This window comes from Phocoena phocoena, chromosome 2 (genome assembly GCF_963924675.1).
Source record: "Phocoena phocoena chromosome 2, mPhoPho1.1, whole genome shotgun sequence".
Taxonomy (NCBI): domain Eukaryota; kingdom Metazoa; phylum Chordata; class Mammalia; order Artiodactyla; family Phocoenidae; genus Phocoena; species Phocoena phocoena.
In genome coordinates, this window is record NC_089220.1 from 152,005,028 (window position 1) to 152,027,868 (window position 22,841).

The 22,841-nt window shown below is 37.6% G+C and overlaps 1 protein-coding gene across 1 annotated transcript in view; it reads left to right on the forward strand.

Moving 5' to 3' along the window:
* The window catches only part of NET1 (neuroepithelial cell transforming 1), a 51,585-nt gene that overhangs the window by 17,109 nt on the left and 11,635 nt on the right, over nt 1-22,841 (forward strand). Inside the window, exon 3 of the mRNA XM_065871055.1 lies at nt 1,817-1,876. Coding sequence (XP_065727127.1) covers nt 1,817-1,876 — 60 coding nt within the window. The remainder of the gene's footprint in view (nt 1-1,816; nt 1,877-22,841) is intronic.

Below are 22,841 nucleotides of genomic sequence, written 5' to 3' on the forward strand. Positions count from 1 at the left end.
TATGGGTGCAAGTGTAGATAAATAGACCGTTGGAATGAAATAGAGAACCCAGAAACCGACTTATGAGAACTTATTGTATCATAGGCGTTATGAAAGAATGGTGCTCTCAGCAAATGATGTTAGGGGTGGGGACAGTTGGCCAAATTACCTTATACCACATACATACAAAAGTAAATTCTAGATGGGTTGAATATACAAATATGAAAGATGAAACTTTAAAATAGTTAAAAGAAAATACAGTAGAATGTTTTAAAATCTGTTAAATTTCTTTATACATATGCCCACACATGTATAGATTCTATATAAATACATAAGTATGATCCTGTACATGCTTTTTTTCCCTCAGTACAATCTTCTTTTTGCTTGGCAGTTTCCTCCCCCTTTCCTCTCTTCTCCCCATGTAAGTCCTTCCATTCCCCCAGTTCTGCGCTAACCCATGTCACCAACACTGTATGTATCCCTCTATATTTTGCTCATATAATTATTTACAAATACACAGCCTCACAGATAAGATACACATAAGCAGGATTTTTGTTTAGTTTGCTTTTCAAAATTAGGATCATATTATTCATACTTTGCTGCATCTTCTGGATATAACCTTAGAATCAATAGAGATTTCTTGAGTTCTGTCACCTCATTTTTTAGTTTTTCCCAGTTCTGATTTATATTGTTCTTTCGTGTCTTGTATCATTTTCTTAATGTCTTTTTAGCTAAGTTCGAAATAGTATTTTATAGGTTTGCTCTGCATCTGTGAGCATTTCCTTTTGAGGTGACTTCATTCCCTGTAGGGATGTTATTCTGCCCCTTATTCTCTCTTTTTTCTTACAGTTATTTTGTGTAGAATTTGACTTGGGGAATTTTCTGTTCATTTTAATATGAATTTAGTTTTCCTGAACTTTTACAAAGAGGCTTGGTGCAGATAGCTTTTCTAACTTTATAGAGTTCCCTCTTTTGTTGTTTTCATGGGGCTTGCTTCTGAGACTTCCAGGCTCCGTATATTTCCCCCACTTCTATCTGGACTTTATCTTTCCTTTTCTCAGTTGCCCCCATCCTGCTCTATGTTGATTCTGCTCTCAACAGTTTCTCCTCAGGGTGGGGCCAGGTCCTGGAAGGGAGCCCTGGCTTGTCAGTTTTGAGAGTTCACAAGGGCTAAGCTGTATCACAAGTAACCTGAAAAGTTATTTTGAGGTTTAAGGGAAGAAACGTTACTTAAGGATTCTTTTTCAGTATTGATTAAGGACCAGAACTTAAAGCTATATACACAGTTTTGTCACTACTGGCACCAGTAGGGCTGAATGAAGGTGATGAATGATAACTGGAAGGTACTCCCGGTACATGGATGTTCATTTTCCACCTGATAAATCCTGCTTCAGGCAACAAATCTTAATTACTTGGGCCATGAGAAAAGGATATTTTTTTCCTAGTGAAATCACCCCCCCCATAGGATAAATAATATGTGTTCCTTTTTTAAGAAATTTATTATCTTTATATATAAAACATATTTTACTTTTTCTCTAACAAGTATAGAGTTGACTTACATAAGAGTTCTGTTCTGAAAAACTTTAGATAAGTAAGTTTTTTAATAGGGTGGAATCACTTCACAACAAGGGATGGTTTAGTCAGAGGGGACTTTTTAGAAAGTATATAGTATGTGCTGGCGATAATTTATGGGCATCCCTCACAAAAATAATTTTCTTATGAATACAGCCTAAGACTTCACTTTTTAAAACTGATTTTTCTAGTTGTATGTGGTCTTTGTTTAATGGACTAACATGCATGCCTTCTATATAAGAATAAAATTTTTTCCTTTTTATAGAAAAGAAAACGAAGAGCAAAAGATGATGATGTCATAAGCCTTAGCAGCCTTGATCTGAAGGTAAGCCTTACTGCTCTGGCAAGGAAAAACATTTAAGAGTATGCAGATAGCATTTTATTTCTGTGCTATAAAAATAATGAATGCTGGGGTTTTTGCATTTTGCATTTTTTAAGTGCAAAACTGAATAATATTGGCTGTCACAGATCTCCTCCGTTTTCTGTTCTACTTCTTTGTTAAGAACAAATAGAAAACCTCCCTCAGAATAATAGTGAACACAAACTCACATGCCTAAGGAGACCAGGCCTGTAGTCTATGCAGAGAAAGGAGTAGGTGGGGGACTGTGGTGAACTAGAAGGGCACCATGCCTCTCCTCAAGAGAGGTAGCTGCTCCTTTGCTCTAGCCCCCAAATCTAAAAAGCCATGCAAGCCAAACAACTTGTCTACAAGCCAGATGTAGCCCAGGGGTTTCTAATGTGTGATCTATGATAAACTAAAACCCAGTGCAAACTTAAAAATAATTATTTTTAATAATTATTTTTAATTATTTAATTATGTAAATAATTATATTTAATAATGTAAATCAGTTATACTCAAATAAAAATTTTTAAAAGAATAAGAAAAATGTAATAATAATTTTAAAAACCTGCCCCCCCAAATAATCCTCTTCTGTAAAATTGTAGTTAAGTCCAAAACTCTGGCATCTTTGAAATTACTTATTTCATTTTTGTCAGTTGGCAAGTTTTACAGAACCATCTTGGTTTTAAGGAACCTTTTTAAAAAGATTGTTATGGAAAAGTTACACATTTTTAAAGTAATATTTTTAAAAAATGTTTGACATCATGTTTAACGATGGCAGCTGCTGCTTTTTATTTTCTTTTTTAAAGGGTTGGAAAAAAATTTTATTTTTAAGATTTAATTTTTTATTTATTTTTGGCTGTGTTGGGTTTTCATTGCTGCACACAGGCTTTCTCTAGTTGCGGTGAGCGGGGGGCTACTCTTCATTGTGGTGCACAGGCTTCTCCTTGCGGTGGCTTCTCTTGTTGCAGAGCACAGGTTCTAGGCGCACAGGCTTCAGTAGTCATAGCACGCAGGCTCAGTAGTTGTGGCGCACAGGCTTAGTTGCTCCATGGCATGTGGGATCTTCCCATACCACGGATCGAACCTGGGTCCCCTGCATTGGCAGGCAGATTCTTATCCACTGCACCACTAGGGAAGTCCCTGCTTCTTTTTAAAGACAAGGTATTTTCTAAAAATTAAATTTTTATAGGTCTGCCCATCAACATTTTAGCAAATCTGGCAATCCAGATTTTGTGGGTATGTGTACATGTCTTTATAGAAGAATTATGTGTTTTTAAGTGTTAGGCTTTTTGCAAAACAGTTTTAGTTACATTTTTTAAATCTTGTTTTCAAAGAAAGAAAAAGGTGTGAATGGCAACCCTGAGTATTTTTAGGTGTGCTTCAAATGAAATCTTATGCAGAAATAAGAGTTTGCCACAATAAAATCCATGGTCAGATCTACTTAAAGACAATCCTCCTTTTTTTCACCCCAGCTTCAGCAATAATTAATATACCATCAGATCAGTCTCATATCATCTATCCACTCACCTACCCTGCCTCCCCTGGATTATTTTGAAGCAAATCCTAGACATTGTATCATTTCATCTGTATCATCAGATTCAGTGTTCTCACTTTCCTTGATTGTCTTAAACATGTTTTGTTTTGTTTTTGTTCATTTTATCTGTTTGAATTGTAATTCATATAAGGTCCATACAGTGAGATTGATTATATCTCTTTAGTATCTTTTAATATATAGGTTTCCTCTCTAGCTCTTTGTTTTCTTGCAAATTTTTGTTGTTGTTGAGGGAACCATGTCTTTTTTCCTGGGGAGCTTTCCACAGCCTGAAAAGTTGTGACTGCATCCCCATGGTATCATTTCCTGTGTTCCTCTTTTCTCTGTATTTCTGATAAATTGGTAGTTAGATCTAGAGAGTGTTTGGGGCTATTATGTACTTCCCTCAGAAGGTATGTAATGTCTTTTTGTGATGTTCCCAACATTAATTATCATTGCCTAGATCCATTTATTCATTGGAGGTTGCAAAGTGGTTATATTGTGCCTTTATCAGTCCTTTGTTTATTAACTGGAATACTTCTGTAAAGAGAAAATTCCCCTCATCAGCCTTGGTTACTCAAAGGTACTGATTTATAATAAAGGTAGGACAAGTGTTTGATTCCTTTCCTTTATCAGTTTTCAAAAATAATGAGTTTTATTCATTAAAATGCTCTAAAAGTAACGAATGATTTTTCTTTTTAATATTATTATGAACTCATGGATATGAACACATTTTTGTGTTTTGATCCATTTTAGTTATTACTCTTACTATGCTCAAATTTTCCCATCTTCGGTCTCTGGGTGCTGCCTCAGGAGGTCTCCTATGTCCTTTTCCCCCAGCTTTATTAACATATAATTGACATATAACATTGTATAAATTTAAGGTGTACAACGTTTTGATTCCCTATGTCCTTTTGACATGACCCTCACCTTATATCTAGAGGCTAAATGGCCTCCTTTTCTTCCTGGATGACAGGTTATTCCAAGCCAACTTGTACATTTCTTTTTTTCCTGTTCCATACCTGGAATCGGTCATTTCTAAAAGCCCTGATTTTAGAGGCTAAAATCTGGGCATTTTGAACACTTGTTGCTACCAGTTGATCATTGTTTTTAGGCCTTTTTAATGGACAGAGCTAAAAATATATATATAATTTTTAAGATAAAATAAATTATGAGTTTATATTGATATTTTAAATTCAATGCTAAAGGATCTTTTACTTAATCTCATTAATCTTACTGTCTAGATCTCTTTCACCTGCACCGAAAATCTGGTTTCTGTGGGACACTGACATAATTACTCACTTGATTTACCCTTGGTTCAAAGACAAATCTACATTATTACAAATTACTACCACATTACTACAAATGATAAAATTACTGAAAAAATTTTATGTTTCACATTTTTTGTTTTTTATATATAGGTTATAGTGAGGATATATAAATTTTATGTTTTAAAATTATTGAACTAGTTCTCTCCTATGTGTAATTATGCCAACTCACTTTATTTGCAATTTTTAAGAATTACTGCTTTTTAAATTTAATTTTTCTTATAACCATGTAACAAAATTGTGTAGAATTTCAAAGTCAGTTCTACAAGATTCTTGTTTCTATCCCTGGTTCTCCTACCCTACTTCTTTCTTCTATACAAAATGTTTTTTTTTTTCCTTTTATTAATTTCATGGTTTATCCTTCCACTTTTTAAAATTATAAGTAATTGCATATGTTTGTATATCCCACTTTCTTGGATAAACAATAGCATGTTATCTTTCCTTATGTGTTCTGTTTTATTCTCTCCTTTTTGTTTTACTTGTATGTTTTAGCTTTGTTATATCTTTCAGTGTTTAGGAAGATTCATGTATTTGTTCTATTGGTTATCTTTCTATGATGCCTTCACTTCTCTCTTTTTGTCTATTGTAGATTTGTTCATTCCTGTGAGCATTGTTTTAATTAACTAGCCACCTCTTCTCCCTCCTCTCCTCTCCTCTCCTCTCCTCTGACTGAAGTAATCTCTCTTTATTCTAAGTTAATATATTTAAAGTAATAAGTGCTTATTTTACTTTTCATGTACACTCATCATTCTCCATTTTTAAAAAAATAGTTTTGCTGTATCCCCAGGGTCAGCACATTCAGCCATTATAAACTAAGCTGTGTACCCTGATAACCACCATTTAGACTTAGTTCTACAGGTAAGTATATATTTAATGATCAGCACCAGTCCTTATATCTATACCTTTTTAGGTTTTTGGTTTTCTGAAGCTCATTCTTTAGCACAAGGGTCAGCAAACTGTGGGCCACAAGCCATATCTGACCTGCCCATTTATTTACATATTGTTTATGGCTGCTTTTAAAAACACTACAGTGGCAGAGGTTGAATAGTTGTGACAGAGACCATGTGACCTGCAAAGGCTAAAATATTTACTGTTTTTTTTTTACAGAAAAAGTTTGCTGACCCCTGCTCTAGAGTTGAGTAAATTCAGAGGAAGTGTTCATGGGAGCAGTATTCCCTGAGTTATTGAATGTTCATATCAGTTTGTTTGCAGCCTTTATACTTGAAGGTTAGTTTGGATGAATATGAAATCTAAGGCTCATATTTTCTTTCCTTGAATATATTAAATATTTTACTCCATTGTTTTCTGGTATAAAGTGCCACTGTTGAAAAGTTATAATAAGTGTATAGTTTCAAGTCATCTTTTGTTTTAGGAGCATTTTTTCTTGAATTATAGTTTTTGGTATTTTTTCTATTGTTTTTGCCTCTCCTCCCTGCCCTTTATACTTAGGTTGGGTCTTCTTTTTATCACTTTCTTTCAAAACATTTTTTTGTCTTTTTTATTTTTAAATTCATCTTCCTTTTTTACCTTCTTTTTCTCTCAATGCATTAGTCATTGTTTTTTTTCATTCTGAAATAATTTTATTTTTAATTCTTTCCTTCTATCACTTCATTTCAAATCCTCCTTTCTCCACTTACCTAATTTCTGAACTTTATGTTCTTTCATAGCTTCTATAATTTTCATTTATTTTAGGCTATAAAGACATTATTCTACTCCACATTTTGTTTTCTTATAGTAGTTTTAAATGGGTTTCATGATTCATTTATGAAGTACATTAAGTTTTCCTTTCCTGTATTTTTAGGTGAGAGGAGTGGGCCATGGTAGCCTGTTTTCAGCTTCATGACTCTAGAGCCCCTCTTGTGTTGTTTTCACAAAGTGATTTTTAAAAGTATGGCCTCTTTGTCTTGTTTATGGTTTCCTTTGCTGTGCAAAAGCTTTTAAGTTTAATTAAGTCCCATTTGTTTGTTTTTATTTCTGTTACTGTAGGAGGTGGGTCAAAAAAGATCTTGCTGTGGTTTATGTCAAAGACTGTTTTTCCTCTAAGAGTTTTACAGTTTCTGGTCTTACAGTTAAGTCTTTAATCCATTTGGAGTTTATTTTTGAGTGTTAGGTAGTGTTCTAATTTCATTCTTGTACATGTAGCTGTCCAGTTTTCCCAGCACCACTTATTGAAGAGGCTGTCTTTTCTCCATTGTATGTTCTTGCCTCTTTTGTCCTTAGAAGACTAAAAATAGAACTACCATATGACCAGCAATCCCACTACTGAGCATATACCCTGAGAAAACCATAATTCAAAAAGAGACATGTACCACATGTTCATTGCAGCACTATTTACAATAGCCAGGACATGGAACCAACTTAAATGTCCATCGACAGATAAATGGATAAAGAAGATGTGGCACATGTATACAGTGGAATATTACTCAGCCATAAAAAGAAATGAAATTGAGTTATTTGTAGTGAGGTGGATGGACTAGAGTCTGTCATACAGAGTGAAGTAAGTCAGAAAGAGAAAAACAAATACCGTATGCTAATGCATATATATGGAATCTAAAAAAAAAAAAAATGGTACTGATGAACCTAGTTGCAGGGCAGGAATAAAGAGGTAGACATAGAGAATGGACTTGAGGACATGGGGTGGGCGGGGGCAAAGCTGGGATGAAGTGAGGGTAGCATGGACATATATACACTACCGAATGTAAAATAGTTGGCTGGTGGGAAGCAGCAGCATTAGCACAGGGAGATCGGCTCCGTGCTTTGCGATGACGTAGAGGGGTGGGATAGGGAGGATGGGAGGGAGGCTTAAGAGGGAGGAGATATGGGGACATGTATATGCATATGGCTGATTTGCTTTGTTGTGTAACAGAAACTAACACAGTATTGTGAAGCAATTATACTCCCATAAAGATCTATTAAAAAAAAAGTATGGGGCTTTTCCCTGGTGGTGCAGTGGTTGAGAGTCCACCTGCCGATGCAGGGGACACAGGTTCGTGCCTCAGTCCGGGAAGATCCCACATGCCGTGGAGCAGCTAGGCCCGTGAGCCATGGCTGCTGAGCCAGCGCATCCAAAGCCTGTGCTCTGCAACAGGAGAGGCCACAACAGTGAGAGGCCCGCGTACCAAAAAAAAAAAAAAAAAGTATGGCCTCATGTTTTCTGAAATCTTTCGTTTCTGCTCCCTTTCTCTTTTATCTGGACTGTTTCTTGTCTTTGCTTCTGTTACCCTGTTCTGCTCAATTTGGATCCTACTCCTAGAAATTTTTCTCAGTGCAGTGTTAGTTTCAAGAGTTTCTGTGGCCCAGACTGCTCCAGCACCAATAAACCTTGTTACTTGGAGGTGCTCTTGCCCATGGCGTGAGGCTTTGGTCCTTGGAATCCTTCCCAGTTTAGACCACTGTTCGCAGTGCACCACTGTTGGGGTTCCCCTATTCTTGGGGCCATCAGACAAGCCCAGTTGCCTTCCCTTTGCTTCTCTGTGCACAAATGCTGAAACCATGTGGGTCTCATAGCTGTTCAGTTTGCCTCCATCTGACCAACAAAAGGTGTGGGGGGAAGCACTCTCATTTTTGGTGTTTATTGGGTTTTCTGTTTTGCTATGGTAGTCGCTCTATCTGCCTTTTCTTTTTCTTTAAAGAATGAAGACCTATCAAAGATTAGTGTATTAATGTATTGATGAGTAAGCCAACAGAATGGTAAAGCTGGTCAAAGAGCTATAGGAAACACTGAAGTATTCTAATCACTGAAAGAAGGAATGGTGGAGTACAATTGCTAAATTTGATACAAAATAGATTAATAGCCTCATCTACATGTCTGCCTACCAAATATATTTACATTGCTATCAGTCCCTACAGAGTTAACATCTACCCTTACAGAGTTGTAACAAAAAAACCTTAATAGCAAATAGTGAATCAAGCAAAAGGTACACAGCCCTAGAAAATGAGATAATCTAATGAAAAAGCATTCGGGCATCCTTTTTGTCTGGTTTCAAGTTTTGGTATTTTCTGCCTCATTCTTTCCTTAATTTTATTGCCTCTCTAATTCTGATTTATGTTCCTTCATAGCTAATTTTGGAATATTATAGTTTTTGTGAGTATGTTTTTCTACCATGCCTTTATTTTATTTATTTATTTATTTTTTTTGGCTGCGTTGTGTCTTCGTTGCTGTGCGTGGGCTTTCTCTAATTGCAGTGAGCAGGGGCCACTGCTCGTTGCAACACATAGGCTTCTCACTGCGGTGGCTTCTCTTGTTGCGGAGCACAGGCTCTAGGCGCACAGGCTTCAGTAGTTGTGGCACGCGGGCTTCAGTAGTTGTGGCTCACGGGCTCTAGAGCACAGGCTCAGTAGTTGTGGCGCACTGGCTTAGTTGCTCCGCAGCGTGTGGGATCTTCCTGGCCCAGGGCTCGAACCTGTGTCCCCTGCATTGGTAGGTGGATTCTTAACCACTGTGCCACCAGGGAAGCCCCAATGCCTTTATTTTTTGTAGGGATGTTTTTTCCCCTATATCTTTTTTTAATATAAAAACTTTGTATTGGATTTGATTATGATTCTTTTTCCTGGTCATTGTTATGTGAAAATAGTTTTAGAAAGAAGGAATGAGTCAGGAGAGCTTCATGACTCTAAAAATTCCTCTTCTGTTAGGACTCTGTGCTTTCACTGCCAAGGGCCCAGGTTCAATCCCTGGTCGGGGAACTGAGATCCCACAAGCTGTACTGTGTGGCTAAAAAAAAGAAAGAAATGATAAATATATAGATATACTTTCTGAGTTCTCCAGGACCTGTTTTTCTCCTCAACTTTTATCTGAACTTTTTCTTTCCTGTATCTGTCAGCTCTACTCTACTGTGTTCGTATTTGAAATCTTCCCAGAACTTGCTCCATGGTGTAGGGCTTTGTCCTTTGAATGAGCTTTGAAAGTCCATTACGCTCAGGTGTTCCAGTCACAAACTCCTTACTGTCACCCTTGAGTATATAAAACTCTTTCCAGTTGCAGTTGCTATTCTCAGAGTGGCTTGCCTCACTCTGCAGTGAGGAGCTGTTAATAGTTTTGGGGATTCTTCTCTACTCAGATCTGGCAGATGTTTTGCTATTTTTCTCTGTTTTCTCATCCAATACCATATAGGTCTTAGAGTTGTTGTTAGTTTATCCATGTTAACGTATTTTTGGATTCATGGAGATGTGTATCTTGTTACAGAGTGCTGTGCATATTGACTTTGGGTTTTGGTTTTGCTGTCCTTGCTCTACATGTCCTTATGGAAGGATTTGGAAAAATTGTAAAACTGTACCGCTGCCACCACCTTATTCCCAGAATTGTGCCTCATGTTATTTTGTTCCCAGTGTGGTGAAAGGCAAATTCAGCATTCTTCTAAACATAATGTAATTTTAGCAGATTTTATTGACATTGAATTTACTGGAATTATTTGAATTACTATAATTTTTAGGGTAGATATTATATTATGAACTAATACTCACCAACTAGGTAAATGGGCTTTCTCTAGTTGCGGTGAGCAGGGGCTACTCTTCATTGTAGTACGCAGGCTTCTTATTGCAGTGTCTTCTCTTGTTGCGGAGCACAGGCTTTAAGCATGTGGGCTTCAGTAGTTGCAGGACGCAGGCTCAGTAGTTGTGGCTCACGGGCTCTAGAGTGCAGGCTCAGTAGTTGTGGCACAAGGGCTTAGTTGCTCCACGGCCTGTGGGATCTTCCCAGACCAGGGCTCGAACCCGTGTCCCCTGCATTGGCAGGTGGATTCTTAACCACTGCACCTCCAGGGAAGCCCTCTTTTTTTTTTTTTTTTTAAATTCCACAAACATTCATGGAACACCCACAATGTTCCAAGCACCATACTGGACCTTAGAGATAAGATTATATACAAACAGGAAACAAGAACCTCTGACAAAATCATGCCTGCATAGATTACAATAGACTGTGCAGAAGTACCAGTTGGTATTAGAAGGAGGAATGAGAGTAATAGAAGATATTTTGGAGGTCTTGGTTTGGAGTTGGGTTTTTATGAAAGCAAATGTGAACTTAGGAAGACCAACCCAGATAGAGAAGGGGCATCTACAAGTACCAGGAATTAAAATCAGTTATATTAATACAATGATGAACAAATGATTTGGAAAGAGTCAAAGAAATATAGGAGAATGAAGAAATGAAGTACAGAAGGTTAATTGGCCACTTAGTTGAAGGCTATAAATGATAGGCTGAAGAATTTATTGATCTCACATGAAAATCAACAGAAGCAACATTCTGGATTCTTGAAATGATTTTCTGAAGTATAGTCTTTCCATCTGTATAGAAAGTATGGGTTAGTAATGGTCTGGTATAGGTTAGTAATGGTCTGGTATAGTCTAGAGGCCTTGAATTGGAGTAATGGCTGTGGAAATGAAAACAGCATTCCTAAGGTTCCATCTTTATCAATCTCTTCTTCTTAGTTAATCCTTCTCGGAGAACTCATTCAGTCAATAGATGCTGCTGTCTAAAACTGATGACTCCTAGTCTGAATCCTTAAGCCAGATCACAGTCCTAATGTTCAGAACTTTTTATCCGATTGCTTCTAGGGGTTTGTAACTGGCCTCCCTGCCTATAGCCTCTTTATGGTGCCATATTGATCTTTCTCCACAACTTGGTCTTTTTAGTACCTTGCTTGAGTTCTTTCAGAAGCTGTTTATTGCTTTAAAGATAAAAATCAAATCTTTCACTTAACATATAAACCCCTTTATGATGAGTTTCCCTACTCCATCGCTCCAGAATTTTTCATATCATACTTCCTATTCCCTTTCCTTTGCACATCCTCATTCCCTTTCTTTACCTGGCTTATGCCTCTTTATCCACTATTCAGGCATTATCTCCAGGAGTCCTTCCCAGAGTCTTACCTCTCTTTGTGTATTTCATGCCCCCACCCGCCTAGGGTGGCTACTTCTCCTATGTGCCCCTTGGTAGGGAGAATTGAATGGGGAAGGAGCAAGTTAGGATTCCACGAGGAGGAAAGAAGTTAGCAATGAAGTTCACAGTAGCATTAAGCTGTATTTACACCTTGAAAATAATGACCAGCCAAAACAGAGGTGCTCGACCCTGGTGTCAGGTCAGAGTCACCTGGGAGCTTTTAGGGGAAGAAATGTGCTGCTGGGCCTTATCCCAGACTATGTGAAAGTTGGGTGATGGTGTAAGGAATGAGGGTGGATGACATTGGGACCTAGGAACATCTGGGGAGGAGGGAATTTGTTTGGTTTTTTTGTTTGTTTGTTTTTAAGATGTCCAGGTGATTCTTGCTTATAGCCAGGGTTGAAAACTACTGAGTTAGAGTATGGCATTCTTAAACTTATCCTTCCCCCCAAAATAGATACTGTGTCGACTCCCCAACCCCTGTTTTTTGCGTGGGCTTTCATCTAAGAACGATAGTTAGTATGTAATAAGCTAAATGTAATCAGTTCGTATGATCATTTAATGCCTGTTGCTGAAAATCATTCACTTTATTTACCTCTATATTTCATAGCCATCTGTTTGATGAGTAAACAGATAAGTAATATTGGTCAAATAAATGAAATAAGACCTTGGATTTGGGTAAGGATGTAACATGAGCATTGTGTTATGTATTTTGACTTAGGATATCTTATATGAAGAATTTAGTATTAATTGAATTATCATGTGATGCATCATTGGCTGTGAAGCTGTGATTGCTTATCAGATTTGTCTCTAAGTAAAATTTCAGCACTATCTTTTATCAGGTTGTCTTACTACTGTGGTATGTATAAGTTTATTCATTTTAAAAAGAACACAGTATTTGTTTTCCAAAGGTGTTTCTCAGCTCTGTTTCTTAGCAGCCATAACCTTGCCTTTTTCTTCTGATAGGAAGAGTCAAAAGTGACTGTTTACTTTGTTAATGTGAAATAATACTGGGATGAGTAATACTGAGTCATTTTTATGACTGAAGTTCTTTAACTCTGATAGTGATCAAAAAACAAACCAAAACACTTCAGAAGAAATCTTTTAAAATATATGAACAGTTCGTTCTTTTTCTCAACGTTCAGATTTGGGGATCTCATTTTCTTAAAAGTTAAATAGCCTATTGAAGTGTTATATTTTGAGTATTGCTGTACTGTGCAATTTTAGATTAAGCCTAATACTAAATTATGTATTTTATTCCTTAATAACTATGACAGGTAATTGGTTATTTTCCTGGGGCACAGATTTGAGAAGTTTGAAGCTAGCTGACACACAAAAGCTGGTGACTTAACTTATGAATAAGGCTACCTTACCACCCTTCACTTTGCATTTTCATATAACTTGTTGAACAAGGCTACCTTACCGCCCTTCATTTTGCATTTTGATATAACTTGTGATCTCTACTGGTTGCCCTGTAAAATAATAAAACATTGTTTCTCTGTGACAGAAGTCCAGAAAATAAAGCCAACTGTTGGTACAGGTGATAAAAGTTAAGAGAAACCAAAGGTATATCAAAATGGTTCCTCTTAACTTAAAATATAAAAATTAAATATAAAACAATTATTCCTGATAATGCTCTAAAAATCCATTAATCCAGAGCTATTTATCCTTAAAATTAATCATTCCTAGATAGCTATGAATCATTCCTAGACTGCTATGTGCATCTAAATACTTTTGTGTGCTTTTTAATTGTAAAAGTAACACACAAATGCATTGTCCTTGTACAAAAGTAAAACAACTTTTTCAAGTCCCCTCTTATCACCTCCATCCTCTGAGGCAACCAGTTACTATTTTATGTGTTCCAGGTCCTTTTCTGTTTATTTACCTACTTTCACACAGTGTGTATAATGGTGACATATATATGATGTCGTATATATACTTATGCTATAGCTTGCTTTTGCTATTTATATCTTATCAATACATATAGGGCTACCTTGTGCTTTTTTTTTAAATAGTATTCCATAGTATTAAAGTACCATAGTCTACTTAACCAGTCCTTTAAGAATGGCCCTTTAGTATATTTGTCTTTTCTTTCTACATTAAAAATAATGCTTAATGTACCTCTTCCTTGTGCACAAAGGAGGGACCATGCTTATGTCTCTAATACAGTTACCCAGAAGTGGAATCGCTAGGTTGCAAATTTCAGTTTTGATAATACTGTTCATTTGCCTTCCAGAAAAATTTGATTTTCACTTCTCCATCAGTCTATGATAATAAACATATCCTTATACTCTTGTTAGCCCTGGATTTTACTAATATTTAAAACCTTTTTCCAATTGTTGTGATAGACAACCAGACAGAAAATTAATAAGGAAATAGAGAACTTGAACACCACCATAAACCAATTGGACCTAAGAGACAAATACAGAACATCTTACCTCAAAACAGCAGAATATATATTTTTCTCAGGTGCACATAGAGCATTCTCCAGGATAGACCATATTTTAGGCCACAAAACAAGTCTTAATAAATTTGAAAAGATAGAAATTATACAAAGTACTATTCCAATCACAGTGGAATGAAACTAGAAATCAGTAACAGAAGGAAAACTGGAAAAATCACAAGTAAGTAAAAATTAAACAACATACTAGTAAACAGCTGATGGGTCAGAGATGAAATCACAGGGGAAATTAGAAAAGACCTTGAGACAAATGAAAATGAAAGCAAAATATACCAAAACTAATGGGATGTAGCAAAAGCAGTGCTAAGAGAGAAATATATAGCTATGAATGCTCACGTTAAAAAGAAAGAAAGAGGGGCTTCTCTCGTGGCGCAGTGGTTGGGAGCCCGCCTGCCAATGCAGGGGACACGGGTTTGTGCCCCAGTCCGGGAAGATCCCACATGCCGTGGAGTGGCTGGGCCCGTGAGCCATGGCTGCTGAGCCTGCGCATCCGGAGCCTGTGCTTCGCAACGGGAGAGGCCACAACAGTGAGAGGCCCGTGTATCGCAAAAAAAAAAGAAAGATCTCAAATCAACAACCTAACCTCACACTTTAAGGAACCAGAAAAAGACAAACAAGCTAGACTTAAAGCTAGCAGAAGGAAGGAAATAATAAAGATTAGAGTAGACTTAAATAAAATAGGGAATAGAACAGTCAAGAGAGAAATTGAGAAAAATCGATGAAACTAAAATGTGTTTCTTTGAAAAGATCAGAATTGACAAACCTTTAGGTAAAATGACTAAGGAAAAAAAAGACAAGACTCAAATTACTAAAATCTAGAAATGAAAATGGAGATATTACTACCAATTTACGGGATTAAAAAGGATTACAAGAGTACTATGAACAATTGTACACTAATAGAATGGATAACCTAGATGAAGTGGACAAATTTCTAGAAACACACAACCTACCTAATCTAAAGATTAATATTTAATTCAGCATTGTGAAATTTTCTTGTTTTTTAGTTTATTTTCATCCTTTTATTCTCTGGTCTCTGCTTCTAAAGCTCCTATTCAGAAGATTTTGGAATATCTGGAACATCTTGAATTACTTTATATGTTTATTACTCTCTTTTATTCTTCCATTTTTTCTTTCTTTTTTTTTTTTAAATTCTTCCATCTCTTAGTCTTTTGTGCTATTTTCTGGGAGAATTCCTTAATGTGCTAATTTCTCATTAGTGTCTGTTCTGCTATTTAGCCTAACTATTGACATTTTTATTTTGACAATTTCTTTTTAATTTCCACAATCTCTAGTTCTTTGTTTTGTTTTCTCATAATAGTCTTTTTTTATTAATATATTTTCTCTATTAGGTTTCTGGGGATATTAATTATATTTCTTTTAACATCTATTTGCTCTACTAACTAATATAAAATAAGCCATAAATCAAATGAAATTATGCTACGGCCAGTGAAGCTTGTTTAGAAGTTATGAACTCTAACTTTTGGACTTACCAGTTGTGTGTTACTAGTTGTTTGACTGTATAACTTACATAGCCATTCTAAGCCTCTGTTACCTGTACTTAAAGATAAAATTTTAATCTCAAACTTCATTCGTAGCTCTTCTCCACTCCCCAGCATATTCGGTCTTCATTCATTCACTCATTCACTCACTCATTTCTATCAGTATATTTTGGAGCTCCTACTATGTGCCAGACACAGAGAGCAAAACAGTCTTTGCCCTCATGAAGCTTACATCCTATTGGGGGCATAGATTATAGCTGTCTGTGACTCTAGAAACTTGTGGGGGAGACATGTATTCTAGTCTTTGAATACCTCTTTTCACCTCCTTAAAGACCCAGTCTCCTCCAGGATGTTAGGCAGGGAGAAAGGACTGGAAATAAGATAGTCACCTTACTGGATGAGATTACCATCCTTTTCATTGTTGGCTGTAACTTCTGTTCTAAATTTCCCTCTATGGGATCAATGAGAATGAGTGATGGCTAATAAGGAATCCATTCTGTGAAACTCCCCTAGGTATTGGTAGTCTCTTGCAAGATTTAGCCACATCTTTTTGATGACCTTAGCAAGCATTATACCAACAGCCCTTCCAGTGCATGCTACCATCCCAGGGTAGGGTCTGCCTACCCTGATGCAACCATGCCAGTAAGACCATCTCCCCAGTCTCTTCTCTGTTCCTCATACTGGTAGAACCAGAAACTCATGTGGAGTCAGTGCCATATTGGCCCTCTCTGCTATTGAGAGTCCCTGAAGGATGGAGGGCTTGAGGAGAAGAGAGAATAATCTCTTTCCATGAAAAGTGCAGGCCCCCAAAGACCAACAGCTTTATTTCTCAGGCCTTTTCTTATTTTGCTGGGATAGTCCCAGGGAGAGACCTTCTGATATGCACGAGATAAATCATCCTGTTTAACTAATGCCTCCAGGATACTAGCACCTCTGTACTCTTGATAAGCATTAACATGAGATAGGGATTCTCCCACTTTGTGCACACTCCGAAGGTCCATCTGCATGCCTCTTCTCCAAAATATTTTGTCTCAATCTTTCTGATTTTGCTCCTTCCAAGTCCCTGACCAATCAGCCAGACCATTCACCACTTCTCAGGGGCCTGTATGGATCAGTACTTCATGCCCTTTCTCCCTCTGTATAAAGTGAACAGCCACAAGTGCTGCCTACAGCTCTACCCACTGGAGGTATTTCCCTTTACCATCCCTAAATGGGTCCGTAATCGTGCTCAAAACAACAGATGAAGCTAATCCACCCATGAACTAGGGCCAAGTTTTTCTCCTATGTTAGTTGATTATTGAGAACCCCACCCCACCCCCACCAACAGATGAAGAATTGAAGGGGAAATTTCAGTGTAATGTACCGGGTAACGTGGCAATCTGTTCAGTAATTTACTTATGCCCTTTGGACTGGCTCAGGCCTGATTCCAAATAGACCATTTCCATGGTACCTGGCCAATCCTGTGACTCAGTTGGTATACTTGGCCTTGTTCATTTGGGGCGGCTCTAATTGCATTAGTCACATGATGTAATGTGGGCAGGTCCTCAGTCTTTACTATGGCTGCTAGCACACCAGGAGCTGCTGTTCAAACAGCAAGTGGTTTCCTGCCATGGAAAGCATACCTAGCTTCAGAACCCTAGGAATCTGCATTGAATTTCTCTTCCTGGCCTTGCCAAAGACGTCACACAGCATCTTTGTCTACCATAGACATCTCAAGCTTGATCAGATACACTGGCTCACATGGCCTGCAGGGCACCTGACACCCAGCCTGGACCTGCTACAGTGGCCTCTCTTGCTCTGGATCCTACTCAAAACTGTGAGCGTTTCAGATTACCTCATTAATGGGTCAGAGCAGAATTTCCAAGTGCAGTATCTGCTCTCTTCAACCTAGTGCCATGCCTCTTTCTTAGTGCTGGGATGCAAGGTGCAACAATTTGACCTTTACCTAGGAGGGGAGATCCCAGAAAGCCTCAGGCCATTGGACCTATTAAAAATTTTCTAATATGGCAGCCCTTGAATTTTCTTGGCATGCATTTGACTTCCTAGACTGTCCAGAATACTTGTCATTTCCCATTCACCACATCCTGTTAGTATGGTGTCATCAGTATTCTAGACTAACATGATGCTCTATGGGATGTCAAGGTCCTTGTGGACTCTATGACAGAGAACATAAATGTTAACAGCCTCAGGACATGAAATGTAGAGTGCTGTCTACCACATAAAAGATAACTACGTTCGCTCCTTACTAATGGTTATTGAAAAGAACACACAGGCTAGATTAATAGCTGTATACCAAATACTAGAGATGTGTTGATCTGTCCCAGTAAAGGTTCTACATCTTGCACAACAGTTGAGATTAAAGCTGCCACTTAAGTTTTCAGTGGTCCACTGTTAGCCATCACAGGCCATCTCGCTGCAGGAGGCACACAGATCAACTGAATGGAGATACATTAGAGACTACCACTCCTACCTGCTGTAATTCTGATGGCCATCTCTGCGTTTTCTCTCGGTGTGCAATATTGCTTCAGTTTATTACCTTGGCCCAGGTGTAGGGGGTGAAATTTCAGGGGCTCCCACTTGGCCTTTCCCTCTGTAATGACTCTGAGAACTTGAAGGTTACCACTTGCTTTTTCAGGCTTTTAAAGCAATTAACAAAAGCCAGCCAACTCTGCAATCCTTACAATTACTGTTGCCCCCATGTTGTTCATTTGTCACCACTGCTATACATATGTTATTGCTTCACTGCTCCATCTGTACCCAGTTCATATCTTGGTCCTTAATACCATTTTATCAATGAGTGACCAGTTCCAGAATCCCATCCGGTGTGTCTAATCTCTAGGGCCAGTCTCAGTGTCAGTGTCTTAGCCAGTGTTCCCTCCAGAAATCAGAGCCTGAGACGTGAGATAATTGACAGGTAGTCTCTTTTCAGGTGTGGTGCCAGGGAACAAGGGGGCAGCTCATGCATGCATCTAATTATGGGACCTTCTAAAGAGCCATGTAAAATACACCAAACAGTTGTCTTCTCAAGGGTCTGAAGAGGGTCTTTTATCCACTAGCTCCTGTGCTCCATTAGTCAATGGCTGTCCTATGGGGTGTTAATCCCTCACACTTCCAGGCTACACGTGTAAATGCCACACTCGGCATCCGAGAAGTCGAGGGTGGAAAGCAAGAGGGGCGCAGCTGAGGCCAGGACCTGTTGGAGGCGGGGCTGGTTACTGCAGCAACAACTGGAGTAAGAAATGAGCTGAGAAAACAGGAGGCCGGCATGAGACAGTGTTGTTGGTCGTCAGGTTTTGACCTTAGCTGAGTTTCAGGGAAAAAAGGCAGAAAATCCCACTCAACATTTTGTTATAGAAGTATAAGCAATCTTTACATGATACTGGAAGATCCCTGTGTACTTGAAATAAAAAGTCACCACTGACAGCACCAATACCCAATTTTATTTGCTGCTTGTATTATCATTGCAAAAAGAACCATGGTTTTGATAACATCAAGCTTCTTAGTCTTTCTAATAGTATTAACTGATCTGAGTTGATCTTTTCCCAAAGTAAATTCTTAGTAAAGCTTGGACCTACTGAAATTTTAATCCAAATGACATTTAAGAACTCAAATCCACATACAACTTCATTACTAACTTCTTTCATACTCATCTCATCCAAATGTAACTGCCTGTTTTGGTGGTGTTTTTAAACTCATTACTAGATATTTTAGAACTCTGATTCTTCAGAAGTTCCATCTTGTTAATATTTCAATCAGTGTTTCCTTTTTTAGTAAGATTTGAAATTCTGTTTTTAACTAACCTATTTTTAGTGAGATACATAGTAGTTATTTGTAATCTTGAACTCTAGAGTTTTAAAGTGGAACATCTTTTTTTTATATTTAGAAAAAGTCCTTAAAATATTTCTTGTGAACTGTGGAATCTTTTTATACACTTGTACAATTTTAAAATATATGTTTAATTTATCAATATAAAACATGAGAGCTACACAGGGCTAAAGATAAAAATTTTACTATCAATATAAGCCCTTACAACATAAAGTGGAAAAAAGTAGGTTGGCAATTGCATTTCACAATATCCCTTGTAGAGGGCAGCAGAGAGCTTAGATTTTTGTTTTTTCTTTACCGATAATAAGGCTTTCCTAGCCTAAGTTCCAATTGCTTGTTATTGTTCCAGACAAAAGTAAATAAAAACAGATATCTATACCAAAAAAAGTAATGATTATTCTTCAGCTTTAATTTATTTCTAAATTCCAGAATTCTAATTTCACATTAAAAGGAGAAAAATGGTAAGTAGGGTAATAGTCCTTTTTCTGTAGAGAAGGGAAACATCTTTCTCTTTACCTTATTCAAATTGTAGGAAACGAAGCATTGAAGGCTCCATACAAACAGAAGAACAGAGGCTCTAACTAAACCTGGTTTTTGGAAAACAGTAATTTTATCAAAAACTTGATTTCTTAAACAAAGCTGCCTTATTCTTTTTAGATAACACAGTTATGTTTTTAAGTTTATAAACTCTAGATTTTCTACACAAAGAAAAGACACTCAACCAATCTGTGTTTCAGTTGTAGAAAGTCATATAAATAATTGCTATTAATAACATGATCAGTAAAGTAAACCATTGATTGAAATAGGATCTCTTCTAAAACTTAAGCAGTTGGAACTATTTTGTTACTATTTTTTTATTTACCTGCCTATAATACAAGTAATCTCTCTACTGTGGTTTTATGCTTTCCTTCTCTATAAAATGTTGGCAGTTATTTAGCAAAACTAGCCTGGGACTAGGAGATTGGGTTTTAAACCCAGCTCTGCTCCTAACTCGTAGAATGACAACTAGCAGTGCCTGAGCACTGAGCTGTACAGACCGGTGCTGAAGGTGGTACATGGATTGTCTCACGGGGAAGAGACGTTGCAGCCACAGTTGAGCAGACCAGATTCAAACCTGTCCAGCCACTGATGACCTATGCAACTTGGGACAAGTTTCTTAAACTCTCTGAGTTTCCTCCATCTGTAAAATGAAGGTAATAATACATACTTCATAAAGTTGGTTGAATAAGATAATATGCATAAAGCTCCTGGCACAGAGTAAGGACTCACATTTCCTTTTTCTTTTTCCTCACTATCCAGTTTCCTCCTAAGAAAACTGAGGAGGATGAATTAATGATCACAAAGGACCTTTTCAGCCCTCGTATTTTATAAAGCATTGTTAGAGTCAAGATTCTCTCAGGCTCATGGCTCAGAGTGCTAACTGAACATCCCTTGTCCATTGTTGCTTTTATAGATGCTGTCTACAGTTGTCTGAATTATATTTAGACCACAAACCTGAACATCCAAAATGAAACTAAGATTTTAGGTTTGGTGAGCTGGGATTTTTCTACTGGGACTATTCACTATTAGACCCTACTTGGTTTTTGCAGGCTATTTCTGCATTTAAGACTTCTACCTTTACCCTTCGGACCCTTACTGAAGGAGAGAAATGAGAGATGTCCTTTCCCCTCGTTACCTTGGCCTTACCTCTATCAGAACTAAATAGAAAAACATAGTTTGGAGAAAGACATCAGGTAAGAGACCATGAGAATGCCCTAGCAACTTCTTTCCTCACTCCCACTCTGCATAAGTCCTTTATTCCCTTATGAAACTAAGTAGCCATAAAGTATTGGCCTTACTTGCAACCATCTTTTAACTGATGAAACTAACTGAACCAGACTACTGGGTTCTTATTAACTCTGAGGGCTTAAGCAGATCAGTGTTCTTACCTGTAAAATTGCGGAACTGGATTCCATGATCTCTAAGGTGCTTCCACTTTAATGCTGTATAGCATAGAACTACCTACCACAAACAGCCTCTCAAGGCCAACTGCATCACACATGTTGCCCAGGTGTGACCTGGTAATAAAGAACAGTTGACGAAATATAACCAATCACCATTACTTTTTTCAGAAGTCTAAAAGCAGAAAGACAAATTAAGAACATCATCCCAAATGCAAAACACATTGGTGTTTATGTAAAGGCAGCGTTCTTTCTTCCTGCAAGAAGTAACACTGTCCTGTGAACCTTATTAAATTGTTTTTTATAGATTATTTGTCATTATAGTCTATGTCCACTATTACTCTGCTCTATTCACTCTTCAAACCTTTGTGGTTTCTCTTTTGTCTTTATTCTGCTGAACTAGCACACTTGAGGTCTTCATTAAACTTGTAATCACTAAATCCATGAATCTTTTCTTACCCATCTTAATCTTTTTGCCGTAACTAACACCTTTTCTTCCCTTGGCATCTCTCCAAAGTTAGATCCTTGGGCCTCTTTTCTTTTTGTCCAGATTTTCTCCCCCAGGCATCTCGTTCACTTCAGAGCTTCAACTCTGATCCCTGTGTCTCCGACTCCCCAGTCTAAATCCACCCTCTGACCTCTTCAAGTCCTTGTCCAACATTTCCAGGTTCTAGCTCAAGTTTTATTTGCATATTTTTCCACCACCCAAGACTCAGTATATCTAAAATGAAACCCAGAATTTTCTTTCAAAGCTTATTCCTCCGTATTTCTTTATTTGCATTAACAGTTACCCTTCCTAACTTTACAGTTGTTGGCATCTTTGACTTCTTGCAAATATCCTTTTCCTTTCCCACTGGTCCTACCTTAGGCAAAGTTCTTGGTCCCTGACTGTGATTTTTGCATTATGGTTCCAGCCATCTTTCAAGCCATCTTAAACACCACCTTACAACATACCTCTCATTATCTCTCTCACGTGCTCAGTAAACCCCTCTGCTCATCTGTCTTTACCCACAGCCTGAGACGTCAGGCTGTGAGTTTGCTTTTCATGCTCCTTTGGGAAAGCCTTGCACTTTTCCCTTGCTCAGACCTTTGAAAAAAATAACATGGCCTTCAAGATACTGAAACAACATGTTACAGCCTCTTCCCTAGTGTCTTTGCCACCCTCATCTCATCTGCCAGAATTGGTTTCTTCTCCTGAACTCCTTGCTAGCTGTACAGCTTATTTTGGACTTGTCAAAAGCTGTCTTGCATTACTTATCTCTTCGTGTGGCCTAGCTTTACACAATGGTCTGTTAGCGCTTTAGGAGCGTATATGAAACCTAGTTTTTTCTATCACCCATAGCGTCTAGAATAGTGCCTTTTACATAGATTTCTCAGATTTCTCTGACCCTAATAAATCCTAATAGAAACGTTTTTGCAAATTATCAGCATCATATCATTCATAGTAGCATATGGTTAAGAGGAAATCCTACTTTTCGAAATAGAA